This window comes from Coffea arabica, chromosome 5c, assembly GCF_036785885.1.
Source record: "Coffea arabica cultivar ET-39 chromosome 5c, Coffea Arabica ET-39 HiFi, whole genome shotgun sequence".
NCBI classification, from domain to species: Eukaryota; Viridiplantae; Streptophyta; class Magnoliopsida; order Gentianales; family Rubiaceae; genus Coffea; species Coffea arabica.
In genome coordinates this window covers 39,038,360-39,053,739 of record NC_092319.1, presented here as the reverse complement: position 1 = coordinate 39,053,739, position 15,380 = coordinate 39,038,360, and the positions used below count along the sequence as shown (strand labels likewise).

General features: G+C 39.5%; 2 protein-coding genes across 2 annotated transcripts; one reads left to right on the top strand and one right to left on the bottom strand.

The window, feature by feature from the left end:
- Positions 1–2,586: 2,586 nt before the first annotated feature.
- On the top strand, positions 2,587–3,102 carry LOC113689413 (uncharacterized). Its single transcript, XM_027207187.1, has one exon. The coding sequence runs from the start codon at positions 2,587–2,589 to the stop codon at positions 3,100–3,102; it is 516 nt and encodes a 171-aa protein (XP_027062988.1).
- A 7,332-nt stretch (positions 3,103–10,434) lies between these two features.
- LOC140007329 (uncharacterized) lies at positions 10,435–14,979 on the bottom strand. The gene is made up of 5 exons (XM_072050060.1): positions 14,304–14,979; positions 13,024–14,042; positions 12,170–12,903; positions 10,920–11,572; positions 10,435–10,442 (listed from the first exon to the last, which is right to left on the bottom strand). Exons 1-5 carry the CDS (start codon positions 14,977–14,979, stop codon positions 10,435–10,437), a joined length of 3,090 nt encoding a protein of 1,029 aa, XP_071906161.1.
- Positions 14,980–15,380: the final 401 nt, after the last annotated feature.

Below are 15,380 nucleotides of genomic sequence, written 5' to 3'. Positions count from 1 at the left end.
AATAACACGTTACCAGAGTTATTTTAAATTAGCCCGCATATTCTCCTAACAGAAACCCAATCATGCCAGTTGTCACTATTTCAAGGCAATTAAACAATTACGAATTTAATGCCCTAATTGACAATAGATTACTAAATCAATTCACTATCCGGATCCATGATAATCAATCAATTAAACAACCATAAGTGCTGCAAGCAGAGAATATGCGAATACCAATAAATAAGAGAAAAAGATAAAATTAAATTGATCTCACAATTTTTAGACGAACCAAAGCCTCCGTTGTTTCTTGACTAGAAAAAGGGATTTAGTTCATTCCTGATAAGAAAAACCCACACAAAGCTGTAGAGAAAGTAGCAGTCATTGTCCTCCGATTGAGAAAGCTCAATTCGTTCGATTAATCAAAGAAAACGTAAACTACAGAGAGTGATTAAGTCTTCCAATTGCTCCTGACATGTGAGAAGAAAAGCTACTAAGAGACCAAAAGAAAAGTCAAAGTTCTCAAACTAAAGTAGTCTCCTCTTGTTTCTATCCATTCCTATCTAATTTTCGTCTTCTACTTTGCGGCTGCTTCCCCGGAAGAAAAGAGAGGCTCCAGGTCTTCTTCCGTCTCTTCTCTCTTCGGCAATTACCAAAAGGGGAAAATTCCCCCTATTCCCAAAAATGCCCCTGGAATAAGGGTTGCTGCTTGAACTCTTTTCCTGATGACTGTCAAATTAGCACTTGTTATCGTATTTTCGTCCTACTCCCTGTAATAAATGCAAATTTCTAAAGTGAGTAAAATCTGACAATTAATCCACATCGAATCAGGTAATAGAAAAAATTAATTATAAAGTAAATGATAAAATTGCAACCTATCAAATAATCACTCCTCTAGAATACTATATATCACGTTGAAGCAATAGTCATATGTTGCAAACGAGATGGAGTACAAATGAGGATTCGAAGTGGCGGCCATGATTTCGAGGGCACATCCTATAAGTCTGAAGTTCCATTCATCATGCTTGATATGAGAAATCTCAAGTCAATTAGCGTTGATATTGAAGGAAATAGTGCTTGGGTTGAGTCTGGTGCAACAATCGGCGAATTGCAGTATTCCATTGCTGAGAAAAGTTTTGCTCATGCCTTTCCTACTGGGAACTATCTAGGCGTTGGTGACTTGGTGTTGGTGGACACTTCAGTGGTGTTGGTGGACACTCGTGCCTTTCCTAAAACACACACACTTTACAAATACTCATTTGGAAATTTTTACTAAAACTTGTTGCTCCTCAAAATCTATTTTACAAATTAGAAATATATTAACAAAATGAAATATTACAACAATTAATTCTCAAAACAAAGATCACTTTGAATGACATTGTATAATCATAACTTCTTAACTAACAAGATTCATAATAAAACTAAGGATGGGTAGATTACTAATTACATTTTTATTTGTTACAACTCTCGCAATTATTAGCATTCTATAATGACATTATTTTGTGATGTCATACGACATATCTTGTATTAAAAACTACTGGTGTGTTTCGATTGCAGCTATTTCTCAAAAAATTATTTGCTTGTTTCATAAACAAATTTTTTAATATATATTTTTATCTTTTTAATTATCTTTTTATATCACATATATCATATCACAAAAAGTACTATAATAATTATTTCAAATATTCACGTCCAAACACACCCTTTATTATAGTGATCTACTGGTTCAATCTAGCATCCATTGGGAATCCGCTGACCCATCCATTTCAGTGTGTTCCTCCCCGAGCCTAATTTGATAGGCTTGTTTTGCTTTATATTGCCTCCGGGTAGTGCGTGCATATATAAAGCAAGTGCTTTATATCACTGACCAAATGAACCTAAGACTTACTGAACCTGTTAGGGAGGTAGAAATCAAAGAAGCTTTGTTTTCCATGAACCCAACAAAAGCTCCTGACCCTGATGGCATGACACCAAACTTTTTCCAGAAATTCTGGCATATCCTTAAAACAGATATTATTCAAGCCATCAAAAGCTTTTTCCATTCTGGTCATATGCTCAAAGCTGTTAATCATACCATCATATCCCTGATACCTAAGGTAGAAAACCCCATTGATATAAAGCAGTTCAGACCCATAAGTCTTTGCAATGTTATTTACAAAATCATATCCAAAATTTTGGCAAACAGATTGAAAAAAGTGCTGGATAATTGCATCAGTAAAAACCAGACAGCTTTTGTGCCTGGAAGACAAATTTTGGATAACGTTAGTCTCTCATGAGTACTTGCACTACCTCAAAAACAAAAGGCAGGGATCTCAAGGTTTCATGACTTTAAAGTTAGATATGTCAAAGGCCTATGACAAGGTGGAGTGGGGCTATCTGAAGGCAATGATGATCAAAATGGGATTCTGTAAAAAATGGATCAACTGGATCATGGAGTGCATCACAACAACTACCTTCTCTTTCAATATAAATGGGGAAGCAAGAGGATATGTGACACCTTCTAGGGGAATTAGGCAAGGTGATCCCTTATCACCTTACCTATTCTTACTAGTCTCAGAAGGCTTCTCCAATCTTTTGGCTCAAGCTGAGAGGAACTAGAAGCTGACAGGAATGAAAATTAGTCGAAGTGGACCATCAATCAATCACATTTTCTTTGTAGATGATTCCCTGATTTTCTGCAAAGCTGATACAAATCAAGCTGAAGAGGTGCTGAGGATATTGGAAACATCTGAAAAAGATTCAGGACAAATGATAAACATGGAAAAGTCTTCAGTTTTCTTTAGCAAGAATGTGGCACAGGAAGATCAAAAAGAAATTTGCAACAGACTAGGAAATTTAAAAATGGTGCATCAAGGAAAATATTTGGGGTTGCCAATGGTCATAACCAGAACCAAGGAACAAATCTTTGGATATATCAGAGACAAGTGCCAGAAAACTATCTCTAATTGGTGCAACAAGAAGCTTAGCCAAGCAGGAAAAGAGGTGTTACTGAAAGCAATTATCATGGCTATGCCAACCTATGCAATGTCCTGTTTCAAGCTTCTAGTGAAGTTGTGTAAGGATATACATGCCTTAATGGCAAGATTCTGGTGGGGAGGGGATAATGAAAAAAGGAAAGTTCACTGATGCTCATGGAAAAAGATGGCAGCTGGAAAGAACCAAGGAGGATTAGGATTCAAAGACTTACAAGCTTTCAATAAAGCGTTGCTGGGTAAACAAATCTGGAGGCTCCTCACAAGCCCAAACCTGCTGATGAGTAAGGTGATGAAAGCAAAGTACTATCAGAAGGAGTCACCGTTGAGCTGTGAAGTAAAAGGCAATTCATCCTGGATATGGAAAAGCATGATGGGAGCCAGAGAGGAGGTTAGGAGAGGAGTAAGGAAGAGAATTGGAAATGGAAAGGGGACCAAAATTTGGGAGGACGCTTGGATCCAGGATGGCAAAGAAGGCAAGCTAGAGTCCCCTAAACCCTCAGGGTGCCTGATAAGCAAAGTGAGTGAACTGATATCTAATTTTAGATGGAATTCACCACTTGTTTTCAGGACTTTTAATGCAAGAGAAGCTGGACAGATACTTAACATCCCTATAAGCCTAACTGGTAGACCTGACTGCTACTCCTGGAGTCATAGTACCAATGGTCAATACACAGTTAGATCAGCATATGAGGCAATTACAAGGGAGAGTAAGCAGCTGGAAACAGACAGGAGAGTGAAGGGAGAGTCAAGCTGGGAAGGAGGCAGTGAAAAAGTCTGGAAACAGCTATGGAAGTTGAAGATAAAACATAAACAAAAGCTGTTTATATGGAAAAGTCTGAACCAAGCCTTGCCGGGTAGGGAAGCAATATAAAAACGAATAGGCAAAGGTGACACAATCTGCAAGCTGTGTGGAAAAAGTAGTGAGACAGTTGAACACATTTTCTTTCATTGCACAAAGTGTCAAATGATATGGCAGATGGCACCCCTCCAGTGGGATGGACTTAAGGAATACACTGCTGATTTCAGAAGATGGTGGAATATGTTAATGGAGGCATAGGCCAGACAGGAGGGACTGGAACATATAGCTCTAACAGTGGAAATACTCTGGCAGATCTGGAAAGCTAGGAATGCAGCAGAATTCGAAGAGAATGATAGACATCCAATGGAGGTTATTAGGAAAGCAATCAAGGATTGGGAGGAGTATCAACAAACTCAACAGATGGAACATTGGATGAGCATCTCAGAAACAGAAACAACACAAGAAGATGAGGAAAGGGTGAGGGAGGAGGATTATTTGCTAAACATTAGTGTTAAGGTGGGACAACATGCAGAAGGCCAAAACATGGGAATTAGAGTTACAGCAGAAAATAACATAAGCCAGAAATGTGCAGCTTGGATACTGAAAGAGAGAAGTACTGGATCAGCTGTGCTGGACAACTTTTTGGCCATCAAACTGGCACTCTATAAGCTAAACGAGAAAGGGTGGCAACATATCAAGATCCAAACACCATGCACTCAGATTCTGAATATGATACGACTTCAAGCTGCTAGCAACTCAAGGCTGGCAACTCAGCTGGAGGATATAAGAGATCTTAGCTCAATGTTTAGGAAATGCTCATTTGATAGCCTGCCTGTTGAAGTGAATAGACTCAGTGAAAAACTGAGTAAGCTAGCTATGCGTGTACTTTAATGAGGAACTCTAAGCTCCTCAGTGGTTTGGTCCACTTTTGTAAAGTCTAAGTTTGAGCCCTTGCTCATATAATGTGTTTGTTCTCATTATTATTCTGAATAAAATTTCTATCGTTTCTGGAAAAAAAAGGGTAGTGCGTACACGCTTTAACCCGATGGCTTGGACCTAATGAATACAAAAATAGTAACCGCTTTCTGAAATATCTTTTCCAGTCACAAGTTTCAACCGGGTTGGTTATCGTCTGTCGATTGAAGTTCTTAATTTGAGTCTAGATAGTAGAAGCAAGAGAGAATGGAGTGGATGGCGAGTGAAGAGAAAGACGGCAGCGTAAATTCTTCAGTCGCTCAAGCTATCGATAATTCTGCGTCATTAGAAATTGATCAACCTACAGAAAGTACTATGTCATCAGGAAAGAAGGTAGATAAGAATTCTGAAGTTAGTCTTCAAGCAATTGCTTTCTTCTCTTTGGGAGAAAATAATTGGATTCAAAACGGTGGTTCAAGAAAAATCTTTTCGATTTTGTCGAGGTGGCGACGAAATTGAACAAGCAAGAGTTTACCATTTTTGGCCTGGAAACAATGTAATCCTCCATTTGCTCTTGCTTTACGTTCCAAAGCTATTTCTTATCATTGTACTTTGCTGAATCCTGATAAAGCTTTTAGTTTATTGGTTTAAATCAAAGAAGAAATGGAGGATTTGATGCTTACGCAAAAAAAAGAAGAAGAAGGATTTGATGTTGGACGTCTTATTCTAAATGTAGGTATTCTTTTTCAAGGGGAGACTGATTTGTGGTCCGGATCCAAAAGGGCTGATTTTAATTGCCATTGCTATTAGTCTATCAAGTTGGACATTTGCAGTTCATGTTGCAAGTGACATAAGGAATCCGGCCATCATCGTAACATCTTCAATTTTGACAACAATTGTTAGTTCTAAACTAAATTTCACACACACAAACACACACACTTGTATGAGAAAGTTGTGAACGTAACCGAATGCCCTTATGTAACTATATATTGCCCTCAATGCAGGTTCTTGTGAGCTTGGTATTTGTCAGTACCATTGATCCTGGTATAATTCCTAGAAATGATCTAGGAACAATTGATGCTGGTAAACGCAGAAGGAGATCAAGGGTAGTTGTCATAAATGGGATAGAGGTGAAGTTGAAGTATTGTAACATTTGTAACATTTATCGTCCACCAAGAACCTGTCATTGTGCAACTTGTAACAATTGCATCCAACAATTCGATCACCATTGCACCTAGATCGGGCATTGTGTGGAACTGGTATGTATGATCACAAGCCTGCAAGTCCTTCTGGCATTAAAATTAGTTTACTAACTATAGCTTTCTAATTTTTTTCTTTCAAAATGCAGAGGAATTATCGGCTTCATGTAACATTTCTATTGACAGGACTGCTCTTGTTTGCCTTCATGTTTATCTTTTCATGCAAATCACTACATCACAAATTGCCCGGAGACGGCAATGGGGTAATTGGATTGCTAAGAAATGACCCGTAGACTGTGGCATTGACATTATTCAGTTTTGTAGCCATGTGTTTTCTTGCTGGCTTTTCTTGTTATCATGTTTATCTAATTGCTATAAACCAGGTTTGCCCTTTATACTTTCATTTATGCCAACAGTACTAGTATCATCACGGTTGATCTCAAAGTTGAATTCATGCATATTTTTCTTGCATGATTGTATTTCATGTATGTCAAATATATTAATTAACGGGAAATTCTTTTGAGAACAGTACTGAATTTTTGGTACAACAATTATTTAAAGTGCACAGCTTTGAGGAAATTTCTGCTTTGGCACATAAACATAGAAGGCCAGTCTAAATAGCTGCTTAAACAAATTATGATGCAATTTCTATATTATGCCTTGTGCAGACATCTTATGAGCATTTTCACCAAAAGTATGTGAACTCTAGAAACCCCTATGACAAACGAATCCTAAACAACATTAAGGAGGTTCTACTTGCTTCACAACTACCCTCTAGAGTCAACTTTCGAGCAGATGTGGAGCCTGGATGGTTTGGTGGATTGAGTGATATTAGCATCAAATGATTTTATTGCATATTTAGTACGTTTGCTAGATGATTTCCTTGTTTCCTTCAATTTACTTGTCCCATTTAGAATTGCATTGTACCATGTTTTGGTAGCTGAATTTCAAGTCTGAGATTGATTACAAGATGGACAGGGATAGCATAGATTATGAACCTTTTTAATTAGTGACTACATAATCATACTTCCTCATCGTTTCAAACATTTTGCTGCATTTGGTGCTAGCTAAACTTTGCTTATGTAAGTTTTCCAAGTTTGGTTACTTTAATTTTGTCATCAACATACCACAATTAGGAGGAAATGCATCACTATTTATTATGTCAAATTAAGATGAAAATGTTTTGAATCTTCAACCTAGGTATTTATGTATATTTTTCAAATTATAAATTGGCAGTTCGCCTCTAACATACTCAGCATCGATAGATCAAAGGCATTTTGAATTGAATTTTTGAATTCTGTCGAGTTTGAATCATTTTACAAGTATTGAAGTAATTCTTGCCATCCAATTTCTTTGAAACTACTAGAATAAATTTATTATTTGCACAATTTTTTGTTTATTGTTTGTTAGATCACTTGCAAAGTTGTTTCCAATGCAATAGAGTCATGAAAAAAACTTTATGGCTTTATTTGGATTGGCAAATTTAACGAAAGATTTAAAATTCATCCAAACCACTTTAGTTATTTGGATTGATAAAGAAGCATTTGACTTTGTAATTCACCAATTATCAATATATATATATAATATTAGAATAATTGATGACTTATAAATTCAAATACCTCCTAAATAATCCAAACAACTACAGGGATTTGAGAGAATTTTAAATTATTCGTCAAATTTTTGAATCCAAACGCAGCATGAGAGAATGTAGTATCCCCTTCCGGTCACCTAAACTATTTTTTATGTTTTTGGATACTATAAAATCAATTTTAGCTACTCCCTCATGTAATGTGTTTCACTTGTAGAGCCACAACAAAAGTTTACAGGGGTAAGGTTGTGACGACCCCACCTCTCCCTAAGGCGTACCAAAGGGTTCGGCGGACCGCCTGCCCAGCTCTCGCCAGGACTCACTCACTATCTCAAACGAATCATATACACACATCCATGAACCATAAATAATATTCACAATTCAAACTTATAATTTACATTGATAAGAATCGAGTTTCAAAGTCTTAATACACCAAACTAGTTCAAATCGTATACAATCCAAGTACAACATGTTCCGTTCGAGGAAAAGCGCGAGTACAAGACCAAAAGTCAAAAGTCAAAACAAAAGGCTATACTAGTCTTTTACAAGTCTCTCGCGTCACTCGTACCCCTGTAAGGAAAACAAACTAACGGGGTGAGCCAAAGCTCAGTGAAGTTCCCAAATATCAAATTGGTTAACAACCAAGTTATAGCAAAATAATAGGGAAATAGCGAGCAAACAAGTCAAATCAGGGAAATAGCACTTCAGCTAACCAAGTAGTCAGATTCACATTCACATATAAGGATACAGTACTCATTTCCAGCTCCATTCCAGCTTGGTCAAGTGGTAGTTGACACTCCGTCAACTTTCAAGTAATATCAAGTCCAAATAAACTCCACTACACGCCAATTTCCGTCCACCGATCAACCCCCTATTCCGGGCCCGCACGCCATACAAAACATGGGTGGTAATACTCGAGTATACCGTTAGTCGAGGAGATAACACTCCACTCGACATTACAAGTGACCCAGGGTTTGTTATCTAATCGACCAGGCCCTTGCCGGCTCGACTCGATTAACTAGCCACAGGGTTTCTGGAATTCCAGGCAAGATATAATTCAAGTACATGTACAACAAGTCAAGTATGATCAATAGCAAGAACAGGTCATATTAGGGCAAGTGCGATAAAGTACACCCTTGCCCTTTCATTCATTGTCATGTAATCACGCCAGTCAAGTAAGAAGCACACATATCAAGTACAATTGGATATTTGGAAGCACTCACCAAAATAGTGCTTCTAGTGCTCGTGTCTGGGTGGTACTCCGAGTTGGGAGTCCAAATCTGCGATAAAACTTAACTTGAGAACTTTGAAAATCAACTAAGGTTCGAAACTTAAGCGTTTCGTTCAATAAGAATCAAGAAATTAAAGTTCACTTGAAAAGAGTCGTGAAATAATTGCTCGCTCTTCAAACTGAAAAATTTGATAACATTTTTGCTTGAAGATGACCCTTGAGTCAAAAGTGCAAGTAAAACGGTTTCGTAGTGATTCAAACCGTTTTCCTAAGAGTACAAGTTCGGCCAAGTCCTAACGTATAACCCTTGATAAACAAGTGGCAAAGGTCCTCGATAGTTCAGGTGATAATCACTTAACCTTCACTCAAGTCGCAAAGATAGTTTTCTAGACTTCGAGTAAAAATTCGGGCAGCATGCCCTTTGTGTTTACCTAATTTCCAGCCATTTAGGCTTCATTATTTTTCTTCAACAACAACCCAACATCACACATAAAAACAATTCAATCCAAGAGCCGTTCCCTAGGCTCACAATATCATAACAACAAGAATTGCATCAAGTACAAGTGCAGAAATTCAATGTGGCACAAGACAGATTTGACGTATAAAAGCGGAAATAACTTGTCCGAGGCTACGCTTATCGGATTAAGGCGAAACCTATGCCGTTTCGAAGCTAAGACACAAAGCTACAACATTCATGAAGGTCACTTAGTCCATTTCCTAATGTAACTTAGTCAAAATCTCAGATTACTAAACCAGAAACCAATTCACCGGCTGTTTAAACGCAGAACACTGTAATGGATATAACTCAGTGTACACAAGTCCGAATCAGATTTTCTTTGAGGCATTTTAAAGCTACTTCAGAACTCTACAACTTTTATGTTTTGGCCCAGAGCTAAATCAGAATGGATCCTGGTCAAATATCGTGATAACTGGACTGAACTGAAGAAACGGACTGCTGGGAAATTCTTAAAACAGTAGGGGTATTTTGGACTTTTCACGTTCTGCGTTGCTCCGATTGAGCTGAAATTTTGTAGGCACCTATAAAACACCATTCTATACAACTTTCCTTCTTTGAGCAAAGGCCAATTCAGCCTCTAACATACAGATACAATTTCGGACAGAATGCTTGGGTAATTTTCCAGAAATCTGGAATTTTTAGCTCTAAGTGTAATTTCCTCAAATTTCTGGTTCTAATCACCACTAAACAACCTTATATAACCTTAATTGCAACATTTACACATCATACATCACATTGAGCAGAAAATCAGAAACCCTAGTTCATCAAATAAATTGGGGAAAAACTTCTACACATGCTAGCATCCATGAATCCACCACCAATCAAGCTACTAAGCTCACTTTAACCATGATTGAAAGAGAAAGTTAGAGAGATATCATCCTCTTACCTTGATTTGAGTTCTCCAAGTAGCCCCAAGCTTTCTCTTCCCAAATTTTCACCACCAATCACTAGATAATCACTCAAGAGTAGGTTTAATCGGTTTACTTTGTTTGATTTCGCACTTTGTTGGTGGATTGAAGAAGAAATGGAGAAGAGTTTTGTTTTTCCTCTCTTGTTCTTACTCTCTCTCTCTCTCGGCTCTTAGCAGCAGAAAATGAAGAGAAAATGCTAAGTATTGGAGTTAAATGGATGGAGTTTGTCTTGGGTAAGAAGCCATGAGGTGGTGACAAGTGTCACCACCACCACCCTTTCTTTTTCTCTTTCTTTCTTGCCTTTCTTAGCCACCAATTTTCGGTCAACATGCTGCCAAGAGAGAAGATATTATGTGCAAAAGTCAACAACTTGTTGGGTAAGAAAAATGGTGGTCAAGCGGTGCGTTCAATCGGTAATGCGTGGGACCCGCCGGTTCGCGCCGTTTTTCTTAAAACTCACGTACTAGGGTTTTTACTTCTCATTCACTAACCTTATACCATTGCCACTAGTCACATCTTATTTCTCACTTAAAAGTCACTTTTACTCATCAAATTGATCCTTAGCCAGTACCGAAAATTCATCCGGCGGAAAAAATCGAAAAACCCTAATTTTGCTCAAAACGTGAAACCAAAGCGTAAAACCTTATTTTTTTCTAGGTTTACTTACTCTTAGTGTGAAATAATAAGGTAGGGGCTTTGATAAATAATAATTTTCAAATAAAAAGCATTTTTGGGAAAAAAATGTAGGAAATTTGCGGGTCCTCACATCCTCTCCCCCTTAAAAGAATTTCGACCTCGAAATTCATACCTTTTGTCGTGAACAGGCCAAGATACTTTTCTTGCATATCCTTTTCTAGCTCCCAAGTTGCTTCTTCCACTTCGTGATGCTTCCATAGTACCTTTACTAAAGGAATCTGCTTGTTTCTCAAGTCCTTCACCTTTCGATCCAGTATTTGAATAGGTCGTTCTTCATAGGTTAAAGACTCGTCAAGTTCAACATCTTCGGGTGGCAAAATGTGAGTCGGATCTGGATGGTATTTCTTAAGCAAAGAAACGTGGAAAACGTCATGGATCCTAGATAAACTAGCTGGCAACTCAAGTCGATAAGCCACTTTTCCTATTCGCTGCAGTATATTGAAAGGTACTATGTATCGTGGTTGCAACTTTTTTCCTTTTCCTGATCTAATCTTTCCCTTTAATGGTGTAATCCGGAGAAACACCTTATCCCCTATTTCAAACTCCAAGTCTTTCCTCCTATGATCGGCATAGCTTTTCTGACGGCTTTGGGCTGTTTGAAGTCTCTGGCGGATCACTTTCACCTTTTCATAGGCTTCCTCAACCCATGGTATAGTAGCTGGATCTATTACTTTTCTCTCTCCTACTTCATCCCAATGGATTGGGGATCGACACCGTCGTCCATACAAGGCTTCATATGGGGCCATTTGAATAGAGGAATGATAACTATTGTTATACGCGAATTCAACCAAAGTCAAGTATTGACTCCAACTTCCTTTAAAATCCACAATACAGGCTCTCAACATATCCTCAAGAGTTTGGATAGTTCTCTCAGATTGTCCATCAGTTTGCGGGTGATACGCTGTGCTATAACTCAGCTTAGTTCCTAGAGCCTCTTGTAATTTCTGCCAGAATCGGGATACAAACCTAGGGTCTCTATCCGATACAATACTCACAGGTACCCCATGTAATCTCACTATCTCATCCATATAAAGTTTAGCAAGTTTCTCCAAAGGATATTTCATATTTACTGGCAGGAAATGTGCAGTCTTGGTTAATCTATCCACTATCACCCAAATTGCATCATGCCCCTTTTGTGTTCGTGGCAATCCTGACACAAAATCCATCGTTATGTGCTCCCACTTCCACTCAGGGATCTCTAAAGGCTGTAACAAACCTGACGGTTTTTTATGCTCAGCTTTTACCTGTTGGCACGTAAGACATTTTTGCACAAACTGGGCAATCTCCGCCTTCATTTTCTCCCACCAATACAGACTTCTAAGATCTTGGTACATTTTATTATTCCCTGGGTGCACCGTATACCTAGAGCAATGTGATTCTTCTAAAATCTCCCTTTTCAATTCCTCATCCCTAGGTACCACGACACGATTTCGAAACTTTAAAATTTCATCAGGGCTTAGATTAAAATTAGGTAACTCCCCTTTCTTCACTCTCTCTACCCACTTCTGCACTATTGGATCCTTCACTTGGCCCTCTTTGATTCGTTCCATCAATGCCGATTTCGCCTCAATATTTCCAAAAACCACCTTTTCCGGTTCCAAACGAGGTTTCCACTCACATACATCTTCCAATAGGCTCCACTCTCTCACTATAGAACTTGCTAGTTGAGCCTTCCGGCTTAAAGCATCTACTACAACGTTGGCCTTTCCAGGATGGTAGTTAATTGTACAGTCATAGTCCTCCAAGAACTCTACCCACCGACGTTGTCTTAGATTCAACTCCTTCTGGGAAAACAGATACTTAAGACTTTTATGATCCGTAAAAACCTCAAAAGTTACACCATAAAGATAATGTCGCCATTTCTTCAAAGCGAACACTACAGCTGCAAGCTCCAAATCATGGGTCGGGTAATTTTGCTCATGAGTTTTTAACTTTTGGGATGCGTAGGCAATCACATTCCTATTCTGCATCAACACGCACCCTAGCCCTTCTTTCGAAGCATCGGTATAAACCGTATAACTATCACTCCCACTAGGCAAAGCTAAAACTGGAGCCACAGTCAATTGTTTCTTAAGCTCTTGGAAACTACTTTCACACTTAACATCCCAAATATACTTTCCTTGTTTCTTGGTCAGGTTAGTCAAGGGTCCTGCAATTCTCGAGAAATTCTTTATAAATCTGCGGTAGTACCCTGCTAAACCTAGAAAACTCCGTACCTCTGTAGGATTTTCTGGCTGCTTCCACTTAGCCACAGCTTCCACTTTTGCCGGGTCTACAGCAAGGCCATCTTTTGAAATTATGTGACCTAGGAACGCCACACTTTCCAACCAAAATTCACACTTACTGAATTTAGCAAACAGTTGGTGCTCTCTTAGGGTTTGCAGTACTATCCGCAAATGTTGTTCATGTTCTTCCCTTGACCTCGAATACACTAAGATATCATCAATGAACACCACTACAAACCTATCCAAGTAAGGTTTGAACACTCGATGCATCAGATCCATGAATGCTGCTGGGGCATTGGTTAAACCAAAAGGCATCACTGCGAACTCAAAATGCCCATATCGAGTATTAAACGCCATTTTTGGCACATCCTCCTTCTTAACTCTTAATTGATAATACCCTTGTCGCAGGTCCAACTTAGAAAATACTACAGCCCCTTGTAACTGATCAAATAACTCATCTATGTGGGGCAAAGGATATTTATTCTTAATAGTTACTGCATTCAGCCCTCGATAGTCAATACACAACCTCAAACTTCCGTCTTTCTTTTTAACAAATAACACTGGAGCTCCCCACGACGACTCGCTCTCATGTATAAACCCCCGTTCTAGCAAGTTCTGTAATTGCACCTTTAATTCCTTAAGCTCAGCAGGTGCCATACGATAAGGAGTTTTAGAAATGGGAGTGGTTCTGGGTACTAAATCAACCTTAAATTCCACCTCCCTTTCAGGTGGCAAGGACTTCAACTCCTCCGGAAATACGTCCGGGAATTCACTGATTACTGGCATGTCTTCCAACTTAGTCTTTTCTCCTGGAGTGTTAATTAGGAAGGCTAGGTAACCACGAGCCCCACGACTAAGCAATTTCCTAGCCCTTATACCGGAAATAAGTGCAGAAGAGGCTATCATACCCCTCACATCAAGCTTTAGTGTTGCCTCCCCCGGTATACAAAATTCAACCACCTTCATCTTACAATCTACCCGAGCATGATAATGAACTAGCCAATCCATACCTAGGATGACATCGTACCCCTTAATGGCTAGACTAATGAGGTCCACTACCAATTTTCGTTCGCCAATCCAAATATCACAATTCCTATACACCTCATTCGCAAGCAAAATTTGATTACCTGTAGGTGTTCTTACCTCTAAGTCACAAGGTAACCTTTCAACTTTCAAGTCAATTCCAAGCATAAATGCAGGATTAACAAAAGAGTGAGTAGCACCGGGGTCTATCAAAATTCTAGCTAACCGATGAAAAACAGGGATTGTACCTTCTAGCACCCTGGTTGGTTCAGGCACAGTTGTTTGATCTAGCGAGTACACTCTGGCCGGTACCCTCGACCTGGCCCCTCCAGCAGTAGTCGGCTTTGGGTTTGACCTGGCAGTCGACTGAGTGTCATTGATTAGCGGACAATTGACCATCTGATGATCCGCACTTCCGCACCTCAAGCACTTCCGAGCCTTTCTCCAGCACTCGTCCTCAGTGTGGTTCGATTTTCCACAATACCCACATGTCACTCGGGGAGTGGAGGTTTGACCTCCCTGAGTAAAACCTCTACCTTGACCTCTACCACCTTGGCCTCCCCTCTGGGCATTCCCTCTCGGAGCACTGCCCCTAAACGTGTTTGAGAATCGTCCACCTCCAGCTCCACGACCGGATTTAGCAGGTGGCATGCTCCGCTCGCCTCGTACCGACCCTTGGGCTCCACTAGGTGCCCCTTTCCGCTTAGCGTGGAAATTCCTTACTTGCGTCCTAACAGTTTCTATCCTCAAGGCCTTCTCCAGAACCTCCGTGAAAGTATTGATTTGAACCGCTGCTAAGGCTTCTTGTAATTCCACATTTAACCCTTGTATAAACCTTCGTACTTTCCTTGGTTCCGTGGCAATCAATTCGGGAGCGAATTTGGACAATTTGGTAAACTGGGTCTCATACTCAGTTACACTCATCAGCCCCTGACGGAGTTTAATGAATTCGTCCTCTCTCTTCTCCTGGACGATGGGTGGAAGGTATTTTTCGTTGAAATCCCGCACAAAGTTTAACCAAGTCCATACAGTTCCTTCTCTCTCCCATTTGGCCCTTACCACATTCCACCAAGCCCTAGCTGGCCCCTCAAACTGGAATACAGCAAATTGAACTTGTCTCTCCTCAGTATAGTTTAGGGCAGCAAAGATATTTATCATGGCCTCCAGCCATTTCTCAGCCTCATACGGGTCTGGTCCTCCTAAGAATTTGGGTGGAGAGAATTTCTGGAATCTCTCCAAGGCTCTATCTTGCCCTGAATCAGGGTCTATAGGTTGATTTACAGAACCTTGACCCTGTTGCTCCACTAACCGAGTCAAAATATTGG

Coding starts and splice junctions, on each gene's coding strand:
- LOC113689413 (XM_027207187.1), top strand. CDS start 2,587: ATGAAAATTAGTCGAAGTGGACCATCAATCAATCACATTTTCTTTGTA.
- LOC140007329 (XM_072050060.1), bottom strand. CDS start 14,979: ATGAGTGTAACTGAGTATGAGACCCAGTTTACCAAATTGTCCAAATTC. Junction 14,043..14,303: donor ACCAACCAGGGTGCTAGAAG/GTACAATCCCTG, acceptor ATGTCATCCTAG/GTATGGATTGGCTAGTTCAT. Junction 11,573..12,169: donor GAAGAATCACATTGCTCTAG/GTATACGGTGCA, acceptor GTATAACAATAG/TTATCATTCCTCTATTCAAA.